At 39.4% G+C, this 26,399-nt stretch overlaps 1 protein-coding gene across 4 annotated transcripts in view; it reads right to left on the bottom strand.

Annotated features, from left to right (window-relative positions):
- Positions 1-26,399, bottom strand: part of MCC (MCC regulator of WNT signaling pathway) — a 226,333-nt gene that overhangs the window by 63,793 nt on the left and 136,141 nt on the right. For all 4 annotated transcript variants that reach the window (XM_040580652.1, XM_040580651.1, XM_040580653.1 and 1 more), the window contains 2 exons: positions 7,672-7,785; positions 638-780 (listed from right to left, as the gene is read on the bottom strand). In XM_040580652.1, coding sequence (XP_040436586.1) covers positions 638-780; positions 7,672-7,785 — 257 coding nt within the window. The remainder of the gene's footprint in view (positions 1-637; positions 781-7,671; positions 7,786-26,399) is intronic.

Below are 26,399 nucleotides of genomic sequence, written 5' to 3'. Positions count from 1 at the left end.
TAGTCCAGCTTTCTCTAGGTTGAGAATAATGGGCAAAAGCAAGTGAACAAATGTGTTTTCCTGTAGTCAAATGTTAAGTTTATTTTAACACAGTAACGAGTAATGACCTAGTGTAATACCCCAAGCTTTGCTGCTCCAAGGACAGGCAACAACGTAGTATGTACCATTGTGTTCTGTCACAAACACCAGTACAAGCAGAGGCAAAACCTAGTGAAATCCATTTGAGCCACGCTTCTCACCACAAGTGATTTCACTTAGGTGATCTATAGGATGCCACAAAATAAAGCTAAAAGCAGAGGTGCAGGCTGGGTGGCTACATCTTCCTTTATCCACCATTACTATCACTTACCTGGTATCCTGGCACGTATGTCACGCTAAAGGAGTATTTAGATGGCACAGTGTAGCTCTTTGCAGTGCTCATTAGCCTTTGCAAAGTATGATTTTGCCAGAGAGAATATAGCACTTTTGAGCCTGGGGATGATACTCTGCAGAACACATACCTTAATTATGGGCAGCTACTCAGTACCAGTCATAACAAGCCTAACCACCTTAAAGACAGCACCTATTTAGAGTGTAATTCACATCATCTTTTGCACCATTCTTGGACCAGCCCAGAACTTCCAGGAAGCTGTTGTACCTTATTGTTGTTCCCTGTAGTCGATCAATCTTCTTATTTAATTCAGCAATAATACTGTGCAGCTCTGTGATTCGTTCCTCGTAGCGTAGTGTTGTTCGCTCCTGTACATCTTCGTGCTCTCTCATCAGGTGGGATTGTTCACACTAAAGCAGAGAAGCAAGGAACAGAAATGGTCTTATGAATAACTGCACAGAGATACAAGGAGATACAAGGAGAAAGTGTACACCATTAACGGTCTTCTTACTCATCAAACCAACACTGCCTTAGCAAGAGAAAAGGACAGATGCAAAATACTGACAGGTACACAAGATTTTAAGTATAATGCAGTGTACTTGTATTATTTTTTTTCCTAAAGGGCAGAAATTACCCTTCCTGCTTGAACAAAAAACACCATTTGCAACTCAAAATAGCTATAAATAACTAATCTTTGAATCCACGATGCATCATAAACCTTCAGAGATCTACCCAACGTGGTCTGAATTCGAACAAGTCCTAAGGCAGAAACCACATTATTACAAAGAAAAGTAACCACACTTCAAGTTTATGATTTCTTCCCTAGTACGAGTATTTGTTTTCATTAGGCTTTAAAGATAACGTAACATATTTTTTATTATTTTATTCCTCTATAATGAAATGCTTATTATTTGAACAATCAAAACGCTACATGGCTGCTTGTTTTTCACATGTATTACAAAATCCTCCTTTTTCTTTCCCATAGAATTTTAAATCCAGCCTCTCTAGCTCATTCCTCATGCCAGCAAACACTCCACTTCAGTTACAGCAAACAATTACAATCTACTGCAATTATAATCCAACAGTACATGCTGATTGAAATTACTCCTGGTAGTGGCTGGAAAGAGCAAGACTTCTAACATTTTGCTTCTGACCCCCTGCAGGAAACAGGCAAGCCTCCTTGTAACCACAGAATGGTATGTACTGTGCTGTCAGTAAAAGAAAATTCACAAGCCAACTGACAGTATAGAACCCACACTCATTAACTGAAGATGTGCAATGTAAGATCCTAGTAGCATTTCTAAAGGCTACAATTTATAGTAATGTATAATGTTCTCCAACATTCCTGCATCAAAACTTATTTTTTCAAATCCAGTTATACAGAGATAAATCCCTCAACTCTTTGTATCAAAAATATGAAAATTATACACAAACTAGCAAGTGTGACAGAATTTTCATACTTTTGGCCACTCACATTCACAGGTTAAGAACATAATTTACATAAAAGGCTACCTGAGAACTAAAATCTACATTAAGCTTCAATAAAATTTTTCTTTAAAATTTTAAATAAAACTTATTTCAGTATTTTAAAGTTCCAGGAATATTCACACTGAAAAGTAGCCCAGACATTACAGCACCCTTCCACAGACTACAACAAAATAGTTCCTTACTCCAGCTGGAGTCAAAAGCACTTTCACCTATGCTAAGACAGACTGTATCTTCACACTGAAGAGGAGAGCAAAGGGTCACATTTTAGGAGACTGATAATGTTCACATGGCTTTAGAGGCTTCATGTGTGCAACTGACATGGTTATACATGTATATTAGAATGACTCTTTATTGTAGGATCATTACACAACTTCTCATGTTTTCATATCTTAACTGGCTGAAGAACTACCACGGTTTTCAAAGTGCAGAAATAACACAGAGAAAATGTTTAACAAAAGGTTTAGAACAGATTTAAGTGCAATAAAGAGTTGCTTATTCTGCCTTTCTAAACCTAAATTTCCTCTGACACACATTGATACCCATGAATGCTACCTAAGCATTATCCCTATCTATCAATTATATGCACTGCTTTTTCCTTTCAGACAAAGAGGATGTTTCAGATGGAGTGTGTAATAATTATTTTCAGACAATAAATAAAAACCCTATCACAAGAACTCTTGGCTTTCTAAGCCATGCACTGAAAAGCAGAATTTGTTTATCTTGACTGAAAATATATGGACTCTAGCTAATGGACCTCAGCTACATTACCAGACTTGCTTTCTATTTTCCCCAGCCATTTCTCAGTCACCATTTTTCAGGATAACCATCATTTAGTGACAGACATACTTTGTGCACAACCAGCAGTCTGGCAATATAAGACAACAGCTTAACATTTGATTTTTTTAAAAGGGCTCTTGGATTACCTTGAGCAAAAGTAACTGCAAAAGGCAGAAAGGAAACCTCTGTGCCAGACAGGACATGATGCTAAGAAGGACCGCTGTACCTTGGAGGTGGGTACAGTTACATCTCATAAGTTCTGGTCATGGATGATCCACGACAAGTTTCAACTGAAAAAGGCAAAAGCATCCAAACAGTGGAAACATAGTTCGGTATGAATCGCAAAATGCAGCAATGGAAAATTCTCCTGATTACACAGGATTGCTCCTTATTATGGCACATTCATCTCAAAGCTTAAAAGGGAAAAGAAACAAATACATGTTCTGGTACCCATTGCTAAAGGTTTGGGTTTTTTTTTTTTCTGGGAGACTGAACCTGTTCATCATCCTCTAGAGTTTCTGCGTCCTTTGAGTCTCAGAACAATAATCTGCCATCAGTTCCTGTTTCCTCCCAAGGTGTACACATTCAGCTCTCGCAATTTATTTGCATGGCAGTCACACAAACTTTTTAAGATAAATACCTCTTTCCCTCATCCTTCTTCCAGCTTCATACTTAAGTTCTGATCAAAATCATTATCTAATGATAATTATTATCTAATGGTAATTATCTAATGAGCTCTAATTCTCTGAGAAAGCGAACTGGGAAAATCCACTGAGAGACTGCAAAAGATGAGCAACTGCTGAAGTCAGGAGAGAAGTTTCCAGCACAGTTCTCTGTGTAAGTGACCCTTGGCTGGTTTCTGGTACAAACTAAAAAGGTTATTTCAATTACAGTATAAATTAACAATGCCTGGAAACACTTTTGTCTGACCTCTTGATGCTAGGAAACCACCACAGGAGCAAGAATAATATGAGGGAGAAGGAGGATGAGAAAATATTTTAACCCAAGAAGAATAGTCTCGCAACACACGATTCTACTGCCTATCAATGTACAAAAATTCCTAGTGCAAGAAACACTACCAGTGCAACCTCTGTGTTCAATTTGCCATGTTCAGTCAGAGGACAACAAAAGAACCACCACCAGCAGTGCTCGGTAAGAGATCCCTCACTGCCTCAGGCCCTGCAGAGAGGAACACGGCTGTGGCATTGCTCACCCAGAATACAAGTCATCACCTGAATGAGCCACAAGGACAAACCTGTCTAACAGGCTCACAGGAGCTAAAAAGTCTTTGCTCAACTAATACAGTATTTTAATTTAAGATGAGTGGCAGATTTTAAAGTGGCAATCCATTCAACTAATTTTAAGTATAAACACAAGTCCATCGTGCCGAATCCTCTATCACAGAAACACACACAGTCAGAATGAATTTGGTGGTATATTCTATTTATACTTGATGTGGAAGAAGTATATAAATACACAGGACTAATCCATGTGAGAGAAAGAAGTCACACAGCAGAATGAGTAATTCCTATGTTCATCGGAACACCATGCATTTCTGTTTCAAGTTACTTTGTTAAATGAGAAACTGAACCCTTCCTTTGAAGTTCACACCTTCTTAGACAGCTACAGACTGTTAGTTTTATTTTTAAACTGAAATTCTGCTGCTCCTCCCCACATTGTGAATAACCAAGAGGATGGTAAAGCATTATTACTGCAGTAATGGGACTTATTGCTGTGTGATACAGGGCACAGAATGATGCAGCACAATCTATGACCCTGAGTCCAGAGCTATTATAAAACTCTAAAATAACAAGAACTAGGCACAAAGAATGAGAGAGCAGGACTACCTTGTGAGAGGAAACTATAAGAAAGATGTAGTAATAAGTGAATTACCTATTCTTGTTGTATTTGCTGAAACGCTCAGCATGTTATTAAATTTATTAAATTCCATGTTCTATCATAAGACTGAAGAACTCAATGTCAAAGGACGCAGGAAATGCCAAGAATGTAGATAGATTAGAAAGAAGATTAGATAAATCCAAGGAGGATAGAACCATAGAGGAATATTAAATGTGTTGCAGCCGCCTGCTCATGCACGTTGGCTGAAAGGTGGAGGCGTATGAAGGAGGACAACTCTCTATATGCATTTCTTACGCTCTCCTTTCAGACATCCACTATTTATCACTATCTAAGCCAGGATAATGTGCCAGACAGAGCTAGTAGAAAGCACTACTTTTCTTCTCATAACCACAGAAAGATTTTTGGAAGACATCAGTTGTGGCTGACCAGTACTTTACAGCAAATTTCATTCAAGAGATCACTCTCTTGCCAAGCTGTACACAGACAAAAACACAGTGACAAGGAGGAGATCTGCTGTTTTAGTGAAATAATAGAAGGGTGTAGGCAAATGCTCTAGCAGGTCTCCACAGACTGCAGTTTTGGAAATGAGCATGCTACAGCAACCAGTAATCAATTACGTCATTTTACAAGATTTTAAGCACAGGCTATCCAACTATTTTTCTTCACCATTTGTCATCTATTACTTGAATTGTGGTTCCCCAAATCACCTCAGCTCTGCAAATCACTAATCCTTTCTTCCAAAGTGTCTCACATGACTGATGAAATGATGGGAAAGGTACTACCAAAAATGTGTTTTAAGAGCTATTTGTTCCAGGGAGCATTTACCACGCCAGCTGAAATGAAACATGTGCTGCCTTTTTTAGTCCAGATGCAGAATAGAGATTTAATACTGACCCACTAGCATCTGAATATGTTTATGCAGAACCTCAAACATCTCTTATTTAATTTATGCCTTCTGAACCTCTGATTTGCATTAGTAAGGAAGAAACGCATTAGACAGAGGTTGTAGAGGAAAAAATGATATGACACATGATACCATTTTGGATGAATCTCTCTGGAGTGGGAGGAAAAGTTCAAAAAATTATGTTAAGTGGAGCATCTACTCAGAAGTGATGCAGTTAGAAAAAGAAGAATCAGTAAAGTGGTTTCACCAGATTCTGTCTCTGTACTCAAACATAGCCAATATATTGAATATATGAGCTGTGCTTGTTTAATGGCTTAATCCTTAAAAAAGATTGTATTTTATTTAATACATGCCCTAAGACATTTCTATCCACTTGAGGGCTTTTTTTTTTTTTTAAAAAAAAACAACCTGAGAAGAGTGAAAACATTAAAACTTTATAGAAATTGTTCATTAAAAAGTAATTTATTTTTTGTTATCTGAAAGCTAGCTAGCACGCTAGCTTTGAATTATTCTGCGCTATTTACAGTTCAGGTAGCAGCTGCCACCACACTTGTGTTCGCAAGTACGCAGCTGAAAATCAGGTAAAACTCCTCGGGTTTACAAATGAGCACTATATACACATGCGTAATTGGTAACCCATCAAAGAAAACACCAAACAGTCTCGTGCCAACAGAGCACATGCTAAATGGGATTAAGGCCTGATCCTTAGTCCCAGTCACCATCCATGGGGACACATTACTATATGGGAGAACCGACAAGGCAGTCTTCATTAAAAATACATATATAATCTCTCAGTTAAACAAAGATCTGGAATTAAAACCAAAACACTAACAAAACCCCTGTGGTTAGCACTAGATGCTGCAGAGTTGTAAAGTCAGTGTAGTCATGCAGAATGGTGTGGATCATTTGGATACAGTGGATCCATCAGACTGCTTAATGGTTGTCCAATGCAGCCTCATATCAAATTGCACGTCAGAAAGAGGACTCCATCTCTCTGACTGCAGTCGAAATTAGAAAAGGGTCTCAGGTTTACAGCTGATGAGCATTGTTAACTACCAGCATGGCTCTGGCTCACGTATCAAGAGAAATAAAAATATTAACTTGTTTTTTATTTCTGGACATTGCATTGATGGTTTGCAATAAGAGTATCACAAGTCCGAAAACCTTAAAGGTAGCTGAAAAAACATCAGAGAATATGAGCAAGAGCCAAAATATTGTTGGAAGACTGACATAAGAGCCTTAAAATCTAGATTGCTTTAACATTTCTACATTTGGCTTGTGTTTAAGTAACACACAGATACAAGCCCTTATCAAAATGCTGAATACTGAATACTCTAAACTTGCAAAAATCACAGAATGGCTGAGATTGACAGGGACCTCTGGAAGTCAATCATCCAGCCCCCTGTCCAACTCAACAAAGAACACCTACAGCAGGTTGCCCAAGACCTGATCCAGGTGGCTTGAGTACTTCCAGGGTTGGAGATTCTACAGGCTCTCCAGGCAACAAATAAGATGCTATACTTTACAGGACAAAATGCTTTGACTGTCTCTATGCAAGTACAAAAGAGTATATATTTGGAGTAAGTTTTGAAATGTAAAGTACTTGTAAAACAGGTTTGTCAGAATGACAGTATCTGAAAACAAAGGTTTTGTTTAGAGAAGAGAGAAATATTAAGAACAACAGTTTTCCCTGTTTGCATTTGCCTCTCTACATCTATCTTTATCTGAAAAGATACTTTTTTAAGAACCGTGAAAGCATTACAGTTCAGACCTTATTCTTATTTAATCCCTTGGCTTTCCACCGACTGTGTTTTCCACAACAGATACATGAAGTGGCTTACTAAAGCCAGGCTGGGATCACAAACCATTTCTCACATACCACCAAAGCACTGCCAATTTGCAACAGCTTTTGATCAGCATAAATCCGTGATGTGCTTGAATCTGGCCCAGGCGTGGAAGGCTCTGCAATCAGTTACCTAATCCATGGAGTATGCTGCGATTTTTATATTCTAAAATATTTCAAAGCAGTCACTGTTTATATTGGCTTCAAAACAAAACCAATCTAATTCTTTCCTGGTATTTTTCAGAAGAATGTAATCAGCATACAAAACTTGAAACCCACGGCAGCTATGTTTCTTGCAGTCTTCAAATTCTTTTCACTTGTGACACTGTTCAGAGATTTTACCCTCTCCCCACATATACTATTTCTCTCTGAAGAACAAGGAGCACACAAAACCAAGGACCATCTTTAGAATCTTGAACTATTGCTCACCTGTGCTTTCGCCAATTTCTTTTCCAACAGGTCACGCTCCCTTTCTGTTTGTTGTAGACGTTTATTAAGCTCCACTATGTCTCCCTTTAATGAAGCCAGGGCTGCTAAATGAAGCTAGAAGGCAAAAGGAAAAAAAAATAATTAGCCCATTCAGAAGCCATGTGGCAGCAGTATTTGAAAGAAGATACAGTATTACACAGCACCTACAGTGTCTGTGGATTTGGGTAGTAAGCAATAGGAACTTTAGTGTAACAAAAGTCTAAAAGAAATCCACATGCAGCTAAACACGTTTTAAATGGAAATGTCCCCTCCAGGCAGCCTACACATCCCTTCATCAGAAAACACATTATAAGGCTAAATACAGTGAAGTATAATTCAGCTGGAAATGTGTAGGTTAGTTCTAATGTTAGTTTAATAGGAAATAGCTTGAGTCTTGTGTTATAAAACCTTATATTAAATGTGACTCAGATTTGTATCGTAAAAGAAGGTGTATCATGTTTTGATGCCTTCAGACATGCAGACGTTATCAGTTTGGTGAAGGGAATAACTCCACACATAGGATTCAGTTTTATTTCGCAACTAAAGCTTACTCCACTTTGGGCTACTGCTCTGCAGTTGTTTTTCTCCTTGGTCCCACGTCAGTGAGTTTCAGTGATTCTAATCTACTGAAGACACACATGAAGAACCTGAACTGTTTTTCTTTCTGCACCAGATCCTTTTGAGGATAGACACGTTCTACCTTTAAGTGATAGCATGTGGAAATATAGAGCACGCTAGGGTAACTAAAGTAATTATATTATATTAAGTACACAACTTAGAAATTAAGAAAAATTCTTAAAAGCACCCTATACTTGCAACTCATCCACACTCTCTTCCTGTCCTTAAATATCTCATTCCTCATTACACCAAAGGCACCAGCTAGAATTCAACACTCAGTACTGACAACTACAACCGCAAAGTCCAGGAGGAAAACTAACCACTAATACTGAAGTCTTTCTTTGTAGCAGTAAAGAAACAACTCCACGTTATACTGGGTGACTTGACAAAAGCTTCACACCGGACCAAGCAACGCAGCAAACATCGTTCTGCAGCCAAAACTCAGACTGAAACACGCACCCCATTTCTAGTCCTCCAGCCAGCTTCAATCCTTCAAGCTGACATTTTATTGGGCGAGTCACTTTTATTTTTCATCTTTCACTTCCAGTCAATCTGCTAATGAGTTCTGCTTTTGGTAGCAGTTTTACCTTTACAATACCAGAAGCCAACAAAACCGTAAGTGTGTTCACATACTGATGTGTGAAAGTACCTGTTCAACAGCAGAGCGACCAGATGATTTGGCAACAGCTCCTTCACTTAAAAGTATTCCATTGTTATAGAAAAGGCCACCCATGGCTTCATAACAGAAAACATAATTTTATAAAGATTTTTAAATGTGAATTGTGCAGTTCCAAGTGCAGTGTAACCAGTTACGCTAGAAGATCCAGACATCCTCGTTTGTGAGTTCAATTGAAAGCATTTTTATTATGTTGGCTACAGAAATGTCTTACACAGGTGCAGTTACTAATTTCAGTACAAATATACACATACACAATTTTATGTTGCAGTAGGTTTAAGGTTCTTGATGCAGCCTCATTTTTCAAGTGAAAACACAGTAATTCAGGCCTGCCATGGACATATGCTACGTAGCTTCTTTGAAGTACGTATGCTGAAACCTCTTAATAAACTCAAAACCACCCTGAATAAATATCCTTGGCCTTCAGCAGAAGGCCTTCCTTCCTACCACAGGAAACTATGCACTAGTTTTACAGTGTGGAGAAACAAGAACAAGTCTAATTGAACCAATCTGTTCATAATTGACTTCCAATTTTCAGTAAAGCTAGTGAATTTATAAGCCTCTCTTTCATCTTATTCCCTTTACAGAGCAGAAGTGTTGCAACGAAGCTCACCGCTTTGTTCATCAGATCTTGCATCCTTCACCACGGCTTTCATATAATACACGAAAAAATGGCTACAATTCTCTAAACTGAATAAACCAAAGCTACATAGTCAAGTAAGTATCATCCCTTTTTGTACGCTGTAATTACATGAACACCAGTAATGGTTTGAATTAAATACCAGACCATTAATGTCCATACACTTGGTGCTGTAATATAAATGAACACCACTGATCTAAAAATCCCAATGAAAAACAACTTTGCCTCTGAGCAGTGGAACTAATGATGTGGACTTCTTATGGATTTGTCTTTGTCCTCTTCCCACAGTGCAGTCAGCTCAGCTCTTCTTCACACCTCCTAGCACACCCCAAACTGGCTAGGAGACAGCATGAGTCGTGCCTATAGTTTTATAGCAACGCTGCTTCCTGGCCTGGCAGCTCCGGCCACACAAGGGTATCCAACACACGAATTACATCAGCTTCCCTGTTAAATATAGGATCCTTCTTCCCCAAGCAACCAAGGATATCTTTACTAATTACAAGAAAATTTTGCTTCATCTTTTACTATCCAGAGTTATCCTTTCCTTTCACTAACTGAAGCGGTCCAGTTTCCAAGTACTACTACTAATAACAATAATTAAAAAAAAAAAAACCACCCCCCAAAAAAAAAACCCCAGAGTTACTGAAAGGGCAGACTAGACAACAGGATATTATCATAGAAGAGGGCTGCCTGGGATACTCCTTGGTTTCATGTATATCCCCAGTGCACACAGTAGTAAGTCATACGCAAGTGGTGCCTCCAGCTACTACTACAATATGTAATAAGGTTACACAGCTAGCGTAGCTGTGTATTCTTGGCAGAGCCAAGCTCTCCTCCCCAGTTCCTCATAAAAGGTGTACAAAGTATTGCTGCATCTTCCCTTAGGTGTGAGCATTCCCACAGTGCTTCCCAGTGTGTTTTTATAGCACACAGCAGGGTGGGAACTGGAACACAGATCTTTGGATGTTGCTGTAACACAAACAAGGAAACATCTGAGCAAAGAGCTACAGTCAAGAGAAGTCACTCTGGGAAAAAAAGCTCACGTTTAGAATTCAAATTCAATCATCCAAACTATACTGGAGTTGGAAAGATTCCATTTAAAAATCTTAATTGGAAGGCAGTAGGTCAGTCACAACTGTAACTCTGCAGCCTTGAATCACTATGGAATACGACAACTGTGAGAGAGAGAAGCATGCAGGTAGCCATATGGCATACTGCTTTTTTTTCCTCCCCTCAGCAAACAGTGATACACACGGCAGAGTTACTATCACTAACATCCATAACAGACATTTACAGTTCAAGGTGGGCTGCCTCTTAATGACACAAAATCATGAAACAGATAAAGACCTCATTATTTGTAAAAATTAACACAGACACCACAGAGCTCCATTTGTACAACATACTGGTCTGCACCTTTAAGCGACAGCTCCCACAAAGAACTACTCCATACAAAGAAAACAGTTAATTGATAAAGTCCGTATTGTTCATAAACTTTATACTGATCTGACACAGCTACTATTGAATTCCATCAGGAAAATAACCCTGTGATGCTGATGCACCCAAACTGTCCAACAGGATAGGCAAGGTCAAGACATGCAAGAGCAATGATTGAAAAGGGATTAGGCAACCAAACAACTTGCATCTCTACCATCATCCAAGCAAATAAGAATACTTTCAGAAAATAAATTGGATTCATAATATTAATAAAAAAATGCATCACCTATCTTAACTTAGAAGCTACAATTTATATGAATTTTCTGCAATGACAATAGCAGGTTGTTTACTGAAGCATATATACACCACATTTTATACCCAATAGTATCCTGCCAGGTTTTTATATGGTAAATATATTATAACAATTATTATTTATTATATTATTAATATTATAAAATAACAAACCATGCATGGCATGCTATCTTTAAAATACAAAACACTGTACAGCTAAGTTTTGAAAGATAGAATAATAAAAAAAGAATAAGCACAAGCTTAGGAAAAGCAACCACTTGACCAATTTTCCAGTCTCCTTTATGACTACAGTCTCTTCACCATTATACCTGCTTTTACAAACATCTCATACAACGCTGTAGACATGATTTAATGATGTATATTTTGCACTGTGCTTTAAACACTGCTTTTGGTGCTGGGCTTTGTGAAATATTCTATGCAGGTACAATTAAAACCAGTATTTGCTGTTGGTCAGGTTCTTTAAGAATTTTGTGGGGAAAATAATACAAGAAGTGGATGGAATAGTAGTAATAACTGAATCCAAGGAAGCAGGGGACTGCTGACATGGTAGGAAGTACATATTGCTGCAAGTGTTCCAAGACCACGAACCAAACAAGAGAAAGATACAAAGGGCAATGAACGAGGCTGCTGAAAAAAAATGATAAAGTTAAAGCACTGCAAAACAGTACAATTATTCTTACACTCATCATTTTTCCCTGCCATTGTGAACTGTGATCCTCATCACTAAGTTCAGCCCACATTTTTCCTTCCCTCAGCCTGGAACTAGGTTAATTAAACCGTATTGCTAAATCCAGTTGTACCCACTGCATATGGTTGTTATTTTCAAGAGAGAAGTCACAAAAAGGACCTAAGCACATCCCTCTCTGCAAAATTAAAGAACTGATCTTAACCTTTCCTCTTGTTTCCTGCCTTCCTTGGCTACAGTACAGCTACACATCAGCTTGGGAACAGATGTTCAGAAACATAACCTCTGACATAACAGGGAAGCCATAAAAGCATCAAGATCATGGTAAGGAGACACCAACCCATATAGCAATACAAAGCAGGCAAACACAAAAAGACCAATTTATTCGTTCTATGTGTGTCCTCTGTGACTGAGTGGATGCCTACCATGTAAGAAGGCTCTGAGGAGATGTGCCAGAACGAGATGCCCACAAAGCTCTGGAATAATGCAGGCTGGGACTGATCACAGCTGTTGCAAAGCAGCTGACTTGATCTCAACACCAAGGGGTCCTAGGTGTGGTCTTCGTTTTAGATGAACAGCTATCAACAGCTGAGCACATCAGCTGGCAAAGGTTTCTCCCTATGCTCATTAAAAGAGTGTGAATGTTGCTGAGTTTGCCAGGCCAACAAGCAGGAGGTGTATATGCGGCTCAGCACAACATCGCATATAAACCCCAGAAAGCTAGCAAAAGAATTTCAAAGAGAGCAACGGGCTTGGACTGGCTTCAACGCACATACGTCTTCCTGGCGAGTCGGGGGATGCCCAGTGTTGTCACAGTAAGCGTATTACAGAGAGTGGTAAAGAATCACATCGGTATCATGACTGAACCGTGCACTGCGATTGCTATATTCTGCTATGTCTAACTTACATTTGTGTCGTGTTTTCAGTATGTTTTGTATCACCCAGCTAAATCAGAAATCCTGGGTAACAGCAACTGTCTTCAAATAAGTAAATCTGATGTTAAACATGACACCCTCTCCATGCACAGAGCAACTAAAAGAACCTTGTCAGAGAGTATTGGTCTCCAACATCCTCTCCTCTATTTTGTTCCCCACTTGTATTTTGCATGGTTTAGTGCAAACAGCCCACAACATGGACATTTTCTGTGTATTGCTACTACTTATTTTAATGACAGGCAGTATACACAAAAACACCTGAATCAAATATTCACAACACTGCCTCATCTCTGAAAACTTCCTCAGTTTTTTTGTTATGAAATGACACCGAACACTACAGTGGATGTGAAAACCCAAGCTGCTTTGTAAGATGAGAGACGGAAGGTGTAGAGGATAGCATGGAAAATACAGTCGGAATCCCAGATAAAACTGCAGAAAGGGCAAAACAACAACAAATGCCTACAACACATTGTATTTTCTCACACCCTTCCTCTTCAAGGGAAAGAGGGAAACATCACTAAAACCTACAGATCCTGTCACAGGGAAATGAAAAGGTTGGTAATGTAAGTTCGTAATGAAAAACACATTTTAAGACAGAACAATAAAACCGTGCCTGGATTTTGACTTCAGGAATCTTAGGGCTGTGACTGTGCTGTGCATTGTGAACTTTCATTAATGGCAGCAGAGCACAACGACAGCGTTAGCCGAGGAAAAGCTTAGATAACGCTGGCACTCATACTTAAGACATGTAATAAATGTACAAGAGAAAAACTTACACAGAATAAAAAAGATGAAAGATATTATAGCACAGGTACACACAACCAGGAAACAAAAATTTTCAAAACACTGGAAAATCTAGGCAAAGCTTAAAAAATTTCTAAGAGAGAAGTTAAAGATACAAAACTTGTGTTACAGACATTTGCTGTACACACAAAGTCAAAGGTGTTGTCAAATGCACATTTTATCAGGACCACAGAGTAGCACTACTTGCCAATAATACACTTAAAGTGATTGTTACAGGAATGTGTACTCTAAAACATTTTTCTTCTCAGTCCTACACAATTTTCAGGCCACCTTTTCCTGGTGGCATGAAAGCTGCATTTTTAGGGTCCAAGAGATGAAATAAATATAATCAAAGTCCATTTCTGTGAATGTACTGTCAAGTACATGGAAAACTTAAAAGAACCACCATCTCCCAGAAGCCGCGACAGGACAGCTCAGTATTCCCTAGACTATTTCAGTTGTACGATCTCTAAAGCATAGCCCTGAAACACCACAGCCAACATCTCTTTAAGTAATTACCTAAGGTAAAGACAAAATGACTAAAAAAGCAGTATTACTGAATTGCTGGATGTGCCTACAAAGATGCCCTGACACTATGTTTGAAACAACTTTTATATGCTAACAAAAAGCCTACAAAAAACACATTTTGTGACTATGCTGCTGAAGCAATTATTGTCATACTAGACATTAGACAGTTACTTCATAAGCTTGTGCAATACTAAACAAATAATGTGCCAACACAAGCCAGGATGGAGCCATCCAAGTTCTAGAAAAACAAAGACCAAGTGTTTGTAAGACATACTTTGTTTTAATTTGAAAAATCTGTGGAAGATGTGTTCAATCTGTTTGCATTATTTGTAAACAATTCCAATTGAGGATTGGTGTGGGGGTTTTTTATGGAAATTAACATTTGCAGGCATATGTGAATATTTCAAACCATTTCTTAAAACAAATACAGAAAAAACCTCCCACCTTAATCACAGTAAAAAGTGTTCAATAAAGAAAATATGCTACAGGATTGTTCAAAAAATGTTCCTGGAACAGGTAATCTAATGATATTCCAGTGAGTAGCATCAGTTTTACAACACATTAAAAAAAAAAAGAAGGATATAATCATGGAAAAGATTTTCCTTTGAAAAATGAATCTGACAATTCACACTTGATGAATGGAGCATGGTGCTAATTTGTACTTCTGAGTGTGCCTGAAGGCTAAACTAATGGTTCTACTTCTATTACAACAGATGTTTATACCTTCATGTAAAAGAAAATTTTAGGTGACCTGAGAAGGAAAGCCTGAGAATGAGACTTAAAAGTAACCAAATGAGATAACCATCTGAATCTGGAGATGGTAAAGTTGCAAAGTTGACCCTTTGGGGATTCTTAAGAACCCTAACTGTCCCATTGTAGGGCAGCCCACATGTCCACACCTATAGCCACTTCCCTGGCTTTTGCACTATCTATGAATGCTCAGCCTTGCTTCTGCTCTCCAAAAGAGGAACCTGTTGCCAGCTCCACTCTCAGTAAGGGAGTGAAGTAACAGTAATGCAGGGGATGGATAATGGGGTGGTGGGGAGACCACGCTTAGTACAAACCTGTCTTCATTTCAACTCAGTCTCAACACACTGTCTGCAACCACAGCCTTTCATTAAGTAAAAGTAAAAAAAAAAAAAATTATATTAATACACCAGTATGAGCAAGGGAGGGCTTCAGATGTCCCACTTCAGTTAACTTCTTAGCATTCCTACCCTCCTTACAAATACTCTCAATATAATTCAAGTCAAATTATCTCTTTGCTTTTATCACTGAATTGACTGAAAGAAGAAACAGCCCTAATTTTTTTTCTATCTCCCCTTCTGCCCAACAAAACTGGAGAAAATTAACTGAGAAGAGGAAAAAAAACCCCAGTAAGGTTCATTGCAGGTCCTTATCCCTTGTGAATCTCAGGATGCCAAAGCCCTTTTCTCTATTCCTTTCCCATTTGCAAGGACAACTGCTGAGGTGATAGGCACACCGTTCTCCCCTCAGGAAAGAAAGGAGCGGAAAACTAATCGCCAAAATGCATCTCACTCAATCCTCTGCATTTAGCATTAAGGTGACCACTTTCTAGCACTGGATAAAACAACATCACAGCCAAGGTGTAAGCTCACACACATCATCTTGCATCATCAACAGCCCCACCACATTTATATCACCTTAACTTCAGTCTCTTCTGACTGACAACAATCCAGATCTTTTGAAACAGAGCTCGCCATTCAAGAGCCACTAAAAATTAGGTACTACTTATTATGCTAATTTAATAATAATTTTAAAAAGCATTCCATGGTTCTTGTGTTCTTTTCAAAACTTCTGGACCAGAAAATTATTTCTGATTTCCAAAGGTAAAACTACGGACTTGCAACAAAGCTATACTTTCAGTGATACAAGGATCTTTGTCTCCAGTATGACCCACATCATCTGCTGATTTGAGAAACAAAATTTGTATTGCAGGTCACATCACTGATCCACGACGTACGGTCTTCCACCATAAGCCAAAATCTGATGCTTCAGCAAGGGGAGGTGGGGGAAGACACCACCAAACCCATCAGCAGAAGCCCCTAGAATGTACTTGTCCAACTGTCTGAAATCCATAGAAAGCAAACATCTTTCCAGCTTTTCCTGGTCAGCTCACGCCCTGTAGTGCTTTACTAGAACATCCATTATGTCGCTTCCAAAGTTACAGCTCTAAAACAATTTTTAAAAGCAGCTAAACAACTTTAGAGCCCTGAGTCCCTGGATGAGCATGTGCTTGCTTAACAAAATACGTTCAGCTCAGTTCTTAATTACTTCGTCATTCCAAAGTTAGCTGCATCTCTGAGACCTCCATATTCCCCTCCCTGTTTCTTTAACATCAGGCCACCAGCCACCCCCTCTGCATCAGACTTCTGATGGCTGCTTCTCCCAGACCCCCCCCCTCCCCCCCGAAACTGCACCCACCAGTTAGGTGTTCTCCAGGGTGTGTAGTACAGGCAGAGGAACGAGCTGAGGTCTCCAGTGACCTCCTGGCTTACAAGAAAGTAGTGTTTCTAAAACCTTTTTTAGAAAGACAACATACTATAAACAACACCCAAGTTGTGTATGGCTTACCTACCTGGTATCACCTTTGCACTCCTGCCTGTATGTCTCGGACCTGTCTGTGCTACATTCCCAGGTCAGCGTCTCACTGTTGCAGGTCAATTCCTAGCACAAGTGACCATTCCCCAGTCAGACTTGCCAATTCAGGCAGATCTCAGTTCTTTTGCTTAACAATCCTTACCAGCCAACCAGTGCAAAACTGGCTATGCAATTTCCCCAAGGGGAGTTAACTTCGTAAAACTTATTAGAAATCAAAACTTATTATAAATACCTAGCCAGGGAAATTACTTGTGCTACTGTAACTTCAGTTCCTGCAGGAAGCTTCCACAACTTCCCTCTAGCTACATGCCATAAACCTTGGTAAACCTTTTAAGAGTATTTCACTCATAAGCAACATCCAGTGTATTTTTGCATTTCTAGATGTCAAGTCCTGCATCTTTCACTGCCTCCTTCTCATTATCTGGTCAATATACCAGGGAAAATTTGACTGATTTTACTGAAAGCTTTGCAAATGGATGGCAAACTGCAGGAGACTGCATTATTCCTTGTTGAGTTCTCCCACTGCACTGGATGGTATTACCAAAACTATAACAAATTGGATAGGAAACAATCACTATTGCAAAATACAGCCCTGATAAAGCTCCATGATGAATCACCTTTAAAAATGACTACCTTACAAAGAAAAGGTTAAAAAAGAGAGTTACTACAACATTGTTGGAGTTTGGTTGCATCAGAAAAAGCTAAAAAAGCATCTGCTTAGCTGGGTTTTAGCACATCAGTAAACTAGTATCTGGTTGTTGGGTATTTTTATTATTTTATTTAGATAAACAATCAACCCCCATTCTTGATGAAAGCATGTAAGTAAAGAAAAAATCTCAAGCACAATTTTTATGTTCTATCCTAACAAAATCCCTTCCTTCTAAAAGCAGTCCATAGGTCTATCCACGTAAGTTCTTTCTCTCTATGCTATAGTTCATTTGAAATAAAGCTTATTGAAGAATTCCACTTAAAACCCCTTCCTTTTTCTTGAAAAGCAGGAAAAAAAATACTGCACTAGTGAAAACCAGGTCTTTTTCTGAGAGACCAAAGCAGTAAGCTCGAGACTGAGAAACCAAAAATGCCCTCCACAACCATGACGTCCTCCAAGTGATACCAGTTATATGTATGCTCACATCTGGTGCTAACCACCAGAAAAACCTCATGCAAGATTTCTGCATGATGCCTCAAACTCCTTCCTGATGTCAACCACCTTTCAAAAGTACCAGACAGTGCAGAGATGTACCATTCATGAACAAGGCTTTTTGAAAGAAATTCAATTGCATGAATGCATTTTTCTTTTCGAGTCACTATATGGCTCATATTTTAAGCAAGGGAATCTCCAGTGCACAAACATCTGAAAAGATCAAAATAAATATTGACAAATGTTTATTATCAATTGCATTAGTACAGACAAGTCGGCACAGCTGGCACACTTCAATCTGCTTACTGAACAGGAATTTATGTAAATAGGCTTTTTCAGTATTTCTGTAACACCTGGATCTACCATCCCATTCAGGGGAATTATTTTCTTTTGTTGTGCACTGGACTAATAATCCAACATAGTATCTTTGCCATCAGCATCAGGCATAGCATATTGTTCAAGTGGTTTTGTACTTTTTCAGCCATTTTTTTAGCAGGCTTCTCCAAATACAAAAGCAAGTAGCTGTAAAATTTGCGGAGAATCAAGTGCCTGTAGCATGACAAAACCATACGAGAACATTTGAGTCAACTGGTGATTGCAATTTGTAAAGATAGCATCAAAAATAATTGAAAGGTACAAGTAGCCAGTGATTACAAACCTGAAACTAATCAATCTAAGTGTCATTCACGAATGTAATGGTTAGAATTTCAGCGCAGTTCACAACTGTCTGCACAACTCATGAGTGGGAAAAGATGTCTGGTAAATGCCAGCACAAGATTAAATCTGTTTCTCATAACCTCTCCTCCCACATTGAGTTCATTTTTATTCTTTTGTATCAAAAGTGCAGATGCAAAGACTTGACAGATGAGCTTCAATTCTTCTTCAAGTGAGTATGCCTCTATTTTCTTTTTCAATTGACATTAAAAAAATGCCTTGTTTGTCAGGAAAAAGTGTATAACAAAACAGCTAAATGTAAGAAAATTCTGCAAATAGAAAAGGCACTTTCTAACCAGACTACTATGTATTTTGGTAATGACTACCCATTTTATATGACCTTTTCACTGCAATTTCCTTGAAAAAGAATGCAAGTTAAGATTTAAATGTTTTACAGTGTCTATTGGACAATTAGTCTTCTCTGGTATATACACACGCTCAAAATTTAATTGCACTTAATGAAATTACAGACGCTTATAATTAGCAAAGTTGAACACTTCAGTCAAAGACTAAAAATAGCAATTGCTCTAACATTTTGAGATTAATTTACACAGTATTTCCACCATTACATGCCTGTGTCTACCAAGTCGAAGGCAGGTTCGCTCCTTATCTTGGAGTCTGAATGCCAAATCTGACCCCGTATTTCACCCATGCAATCCTATTAAATAAACAGGAGTCGCATAGATATTTATGAGTCCAGAGCACGGTTCCATGGAAAGTGCACATCCCATGAGACTGTCGTTCTCTCCTTGAGTGTAATTTTTTTTGCTTTAAATCATCAAATAATAACACAAAAAACATTACTAATTCTCTAAGGAAGTCAGGACAGCACAGGAAGTAACTTCTAAAGCATTTAATAAAATACATTTTTTATGTTTATATCATACAAATGCATGCCCACATATGCACATACATAAAAGAAAATCAGGGGTCATGACAAGGCAAAATTTATTATTTAAAGGCATTGTACGAGTCACACATGCCATTTAACACTTCAAAATGTCTCCATCATTCTTATGACCACTTTCACTTTACATACACACACACACAAAAAAAAAAGAGTCTCTGTGAACATGGCTCATAAAGAGCTTTCAAGCAGTAACTAGCACAGCTATAAATTTGCATAAGGTTCAGGAAATAAATCTTGTGCTCTCTGCTGCCCACAGAGGAACATTAGTCTTAAGAGGTACACAATACAGTTATTGTGTTTATCTTATCTGTTTAAATTAGGGTAAATATTTTACTCATGTTAATTGTCCTGACAGAAAAGGATCAACACTGCATTAATCCATTTAACACCTGGCTTATTTTTCACCCCTGCACATTACATAGAATCCAAACGCTTGCTGCTACCAAAGCTAAAGCTATTCTGTGTTAATTCTTCATAGAGCACATTTCTCACTCATACAGCATTCTTGTTTGTATCTTTATATAGCATATGGTTTATTACCCACATAATTTGGCAGAGTGAAAGTGGAAGTTACTTTTTTCATATTCCACTGCTTCACCATTTGGGTAACATGACACTTAACAATTCAAGTTAAGAGTTACATTGCTGTCTTTTTTTATTTACATTCTCAAAAATAGTTTCTGTGGGCTCTAAAATCTTGACATATTACAAAGTATTATCTTAACATGATTTTAATAATGAAACAGTAAGCCACTCCAAACCAACTGAAGAAACATCAGTGAAAAAATATAGGAGCATATTATTCCCCATCTTAAAGCAAGTTTTCTCATTCAAAGAGCATACTTAAGGAGTGCTGTATTAGGCCACACCACAGGCTGGAAGTCCAGCATCCTGCCTCCGAGAGTGGTGGATCACAGAATCTGAAGACAAAGTGTAAGAACTGGGTGCTGCAGTGCTTCCCTGGTGTTGCTTTGCACGTTCTGCACCTCAAGGATAACTTTTGTCCCTTCTGATCTTCTTTGCATCTCTTATTAATTTATAATGCTCTCTCTAAACATATACCCTCTTTCCTCCCTCATCATCTGAGGCGGACATGCCCTAATCTATTTAACAGAAGGTGTTCTTTCACTTTTGATCTTCCCTTTTGTCTTTCTTTGGAGCACTCTGGTTTTACAGTTCTGGTGCTCGACACATTACAGCCCTGTGGGACAGTGCTTGGCTGTGGAGCTGACAAGGCAAACCACTTTTTGCTATCAGCAACCAAAATCTATGCATCTATTACATCACTGGCCTCTGCTACATTAACATTTGGGTCAATCTAGCCTGTCTTCTCAAGTATACCTCTGGGGTATGTTCCATGGTTCTTTGTGCTGAGAAGTTTGACATCGGTTTCCTCCCCCTCCTCAGTTAACTGATCAATTGCAGGAAAAAATGTTTGTCTTTAGGAGAAAGGGGTGGGAAAGGCATTCACAGTTTCACCCCTGTGAAGTGGGTAGGCTCTGGCTTAAGCTAAAGCATTTCTGGGGCTTTAACAACTACCCTTAGCAACAGAAGCAGGCACCAATTCAAAAAGCAGACCCAGGCATCTGCTGAAAGTTTTGTGCATGAATGCTAGTAACAGCTACTGGTATGTAAGCAATAGACAAGACATGTCTATGCACATGACAGGTGTAGGAAGAGAAAGAAGCCAACTTTCAGGTGACAACACCATGGTATGTACCAGAAATGACAATTAACAGAATTATTCACATCCTACAGAGCTGTGGATAATTTTATTCTTGTGTTGCTGACATCAACGAACCAGACTCCTATCCTCATTCATACTTCGACAAATGCCATCAGAAATATGCAGTTCTGGTGAATCACTGTCACGTATATCCAGCATCTGTCCTAAGCAACATGCCCCCCGCCCCCCTTTTCTAACGGAGCCAGCTAGCTCAGCTAAGCATGCCATTAACACAGCTGTGCTGTTTTAATAGCTAAGCTGCACCTACACTATAGCATGTTGACTTAACTGCAAGCCTTAATGTTCACACAGAGAGGTGAAGGGCATGCCAGTGGCTGCACCCCCTTCTCCAGTCTGCAATTCCAGCCCGAGCTCTCCCTTCCTTCCCTCCTGCCTATTAAGATTCTCCTCTGTCAGGGACACAGGCCTAGGATACATTTCTAAGTCCTTTCTTTGCTGTATTGTTTATTATCTTGCCTACATACCATTCTTCTCTTGTTCCCTCTCTTCACCCAAGCTGCCAGGCTCACCACAGCATCGCCCTGTGCAGCCCAGAGCCTGCAGTACAGCAGCTGTTTCCAATCAGCCCTGTGGTCCCTCTGAGGATAGAATTAGCCCCTCATTAACCCTCTCCCTCCTGCTGTTATGCACCGATGCAGCTATTTATTTAATTGCAGGGAGCAATTAATATTGCCTCTGTCTGCGGGCACCATTTTTGCCTATTTCAGCTGCAATACTGAGTATGCGGCAGAAGCAGCACTCTCAGCTGCCACAATACCCAAGCCCCAGAGAGCATAAAATCTCAAAGCCTCTTGCTAGAAAATCTGTTGATAAACAGATGTTTTAAAAAAAGATTTTGTGACAAGGATCAGATTTACAACAGCAAGGGCCAAATCTAAAATGTGTTATTCCTGGAAAAGAGCAGAACACTAAAAAGTAACCTGTCTTCTTTTTTTTTTTTTAACCTGCTCAAAATTGTGGAGCGCTTCATGATTTAACTTAGCTGAAATGCACCTAACTGCTAAATCATGTGCCAGAGTATTTTAGAATGCATGCTGAAAAAAAACCCCACCCCACTTTTAAAACCCTGCTGAGACAAATCAGCTTTTTAGAAAAAGGTCATAGTTGTAGGAAACAAACATTAATTAAGCTGTCACTAATTCTTTGCAAGGATATTGTTACTCTGCAATAAGAAAGTACTCGTCCCTCCTCCTCCCAATCCCCTTCTTTCTCAGTCCACTTTCAAGTAACATAAAAGCGTTTTGTCTGATTGAAGAACCTACACAAGAAGGTACTGCTGGCTACCCTTCATACACAGCTGCGCCTCAGGTGTCTCAGCCAGTTCTTGGAAGTTGAATTTGCCATTAGATGGACCCACAGTGAACTTCACACAAAACTATTATTAAAAGATAGGCAAGCTTGAAAAAAGTTGCACAGCTCTCACAGAAGCACACGTGGCAAAGCTGCAAGTGACTATGCGGGCACAAGCAGCAAAAGTGACTATCCAGTGCCTGCAATCTGAACCCTGACCAGCCAAACATGCACATCCCTCCTCCCACTCTCCCTGCGCTCCTGGGAGCCATCACAGGATAGCATTCTGTGCTTGGGACAAGGCTGCTGCCCTACAAACAGGCTTTCACCATCACTGGTTCTTCTGCTCTTCCTCTAATCCCATCAGAGGCCATACTGTTTCCATGTTGGAGGAAATCTCACTGCAGAACCTGAGACCCACGAAGCAAACTCATGGCATCACACAACTGATTCCGAAACATAAGCTTATTTTTCTTATACGCAATTATCACTCAGTTTCCCTAAGTGAACTTGACTGTATTTTGGACTCTTTCTTCTAGCCATGCAGATGCTGGAATTTCTGAGGGGGTTAAGACTGGGGAACAAACCTGAAGCAAGCCAACAGATTCCTCCTGAAGGAAGAATTCTTACCTTGTGATCTCGGCATAATGCTCCAGACACAGTTCAGTTTCAGTCACTGGATGTATCTCAAAGCACTCTTGCAGTCTCAACAACTGAAACGGGGAAAGAGCTACAGATGCTATTGTGAATCTGCATCACACAATGGCGTACCTTCCTGCCAGTTTCTTTGCTCTAACATCACTGCAAGGCAATCTAATCAGCACAAGTCCAAATGTCCACTATAACAAAGGGGAAAAAATAAAATTGGATGTGACCCAGCAAATGGGGGAAAGTAATCAATTGCCTTGTTCTAAGGTTCCAGAACCAGACAGTGTATTTGTAAATCTGTGCCACTCTAAGTAAAAACCTAATGATATACATGATATATTGCTAGTGTAAGGAGGTGTCCACCTGTCAGGACACACTTTGAAAGAGCTATTTCTAAGGCCTGGACTGAAACAGAAAGTTTACAAAAAAACATATTCCACTAAACTTCGATCGTGGAGATAAACCTCAGTCCTGTTCTGCTCCCACTTCAAAGAAATTGTAATCACAAAAGTGTAATTACATGTACAGTGTGGGTTAGCTGTCAAGGTTATCTATATTTCAGTGCAATTTTTCATGTTCCTAACATACCATGTACCTACATCCAGTCAAATTTAAGTGCAGGTATTTCCTGAAGGAAGGGAGGTGAGGGGCACGAAGGGAAGAAACATTTCCTCAGATTGTTTCCACCAACTACATGAGATTCTTGAATTTATCTTCTCAAATAACTCCAGCAGAGTATTTCTGTAAATGTAATTTGTAGTGCTCCTTAATCCTGTTACTAAGATTTCCTATTTGTCCAATCTCAACAGCACAGAACCAGAAAAATTTATAATCTTCCCTCAGCTCTGATCATGCACAGTTCACATACCCTCAAAACCTCCACTGAAGCTCCATTTATATATATGCGTTATGTATGTAAGTGAAACAGTCAGTTCCCTGCACTAGCAGAACATTACACAGTCTCCTCAAGGTGCTGTGGGTCAAAATTGGATTCACATTAACCTGGTAAAAACTTTTTGCTGAGGTCAGTTCCACCACCTGGCAAAAGCACGAAATTAAAAGTCTACAAAACCGCAGCATGTGGGATACCACAGCAGCCGTAATCTCCCCAGTCTTTCCCCTCTTCCACATTTGGGTAAGAACAAGTGCCAGTTTGGGCTGCTGTTAGAGCAGGAATGCTTATGTGTTGCGACTAGCAAAGCTTTTTCTAAGCTGCAGTGGTCCAAACTCTTCAGCGTTGACAGAAGGTTCCTAACACCTATTTTACGGCCCTCCTTGCAGGTAGAAGCAGCTGGCTATATGATCCAGTGCTGCCCACCAGCCATACTCTGGAGCCGTCAGTTCTCTTCTCTTCCTTTTTGTACGAGGACGCAGCAACAGCAGCTCACAGCTTCCTCATCAGGCTGTGCACAAGCACCTAGGGAGACATTCAGCTGTAGCACTTACATATGCTTCCCCTGCAGTCACCCCCCCCTTTCCCCAAAGGCTGTGATGACAGACTGTGTGGACTTGGTCTGTAAATGGTGCTGTGAATGAGACCACCCTGCTCTGAATTAATATACTTGAGTTTCCTGAGATTTAAGTTAGCTGCTTTTCTTGAGTAAGGAGATTAAGGGCTTTTCGTTTCTAATTAATAGCAAATGTTCCATTACATTACAAAATCAGAAAATAAGACAGAGATCTGGAAAAGAGTTTGAGGACAGTATAAACCAGATGGTTCTAGGCAAGAACATGACATTTAAACATAAACATCTTTCTGCACAACTCATGCACATTTTTGCAGTGTTACCAACTTGACGGTTCTACTGTTATCCCACATCCCAGAACTATATACTGCAGGAGATACAAATACAGCACAATCAGCCAAGGGAAAATTAGGTTTTGTTTTACATCCTCAGCTATCTGACAATCAATGGATAGATTTTGTCCGCCAAGAAAAATTATGGGAACTGTGAGAATCAACCACTCTATCTGCTCAACCCACTCCTCAGCCACAAGCAGAATGTACGTACACAGACAGAAATGTCCCGGCCCTCTGAAATCCCAGCAGGCCTTACACACTGTAGCTCAATTTCCATCGGAGCTCATTTTAGGTTTCTAGTCCTTACACGTGGGATAGAGATGTTTCTCCCAGCAGTCTGAATCATCCACTCTGAAACTATTACATCCTCCTTCACACTCCCCACAGACCATGGGAAGACTGGAGACTCTTCTATGCCCAGTGTGACAGAATTACACTACGATCTTTCAAACAATTTTAAAAAATTATTACACGGGCAGAGATTTAAGAAAAGTCCTCAATTGCTCTTCAATTAAGTCTCTCAGCAGGTAAAAACAAAATAGCATTGTGGCATGTAACTGATGCAGTTTACATGTTACACTCAAAAAAACCATACCAACAAACCAAACACCACCACCCCAATCTCCCCAAAACAACAACAAACCCGCTCGGATTAACTTCATATTCTTGGCGTCCAAGTAATTTAGTCTGATCTTCCCAACAACACTGACAATAACATCACAACCAGAAACTCCTGTATCGCATTTAAAGACAGAGTTGTGAGGTTCATTATGGTCAACTCTTCTGAATTAAAGCCTGCAAACACCACATGCTACTGGCTAAGGATCCTTAGGATTTCCTAAGATGAGCCAGAAAGTAAAATGAATAATACTTCAAAACGCTGGAGTGAGAAGTACCATATAAACACTTCTCAGGAGTGGGTAATGGTATTTCTCTCCATAGACAAGAATAAACGAGATTGCTTTTCTTTTGCAAACATCAGACAGGGAATGGCAGACCTGGCACTGGAAGCCAGGTGTTTCATTTCCCAGACCAGTGCTCTAATCATTCAACCATCTTGGCCCCCAATGAATTTTATGAATATATTTTGGCAGGCACAACATAGTGTTAACACTGCTTACTATGCTAGTCTACTGTGCATGAATTATACACTACAGTACTGGTAAAAAAATGGCCAGTTCTTAGAAACCAAGAAAACTCTAAAG

The sequence above is a fragment of the Falco naumanni genome, chromosome Z (assembly GCF_017639655.2).
Source record: "Falco naumanni isolate bFalNau1 chromosome Z, bFalNau1.pat, whole genome shotgun sequence".
Classification (NCBI taxonomy): Eukaryota; Metazoa; Chordata; class Aves; order Falconiformes; family Falconidae; genus Falco; species Falco naumanni.
The sequence above is the reverse complement of the archived record's forward strand: the minus strand, read 5'-3'. Positions and strand labels throughout refer to the sequence as shown.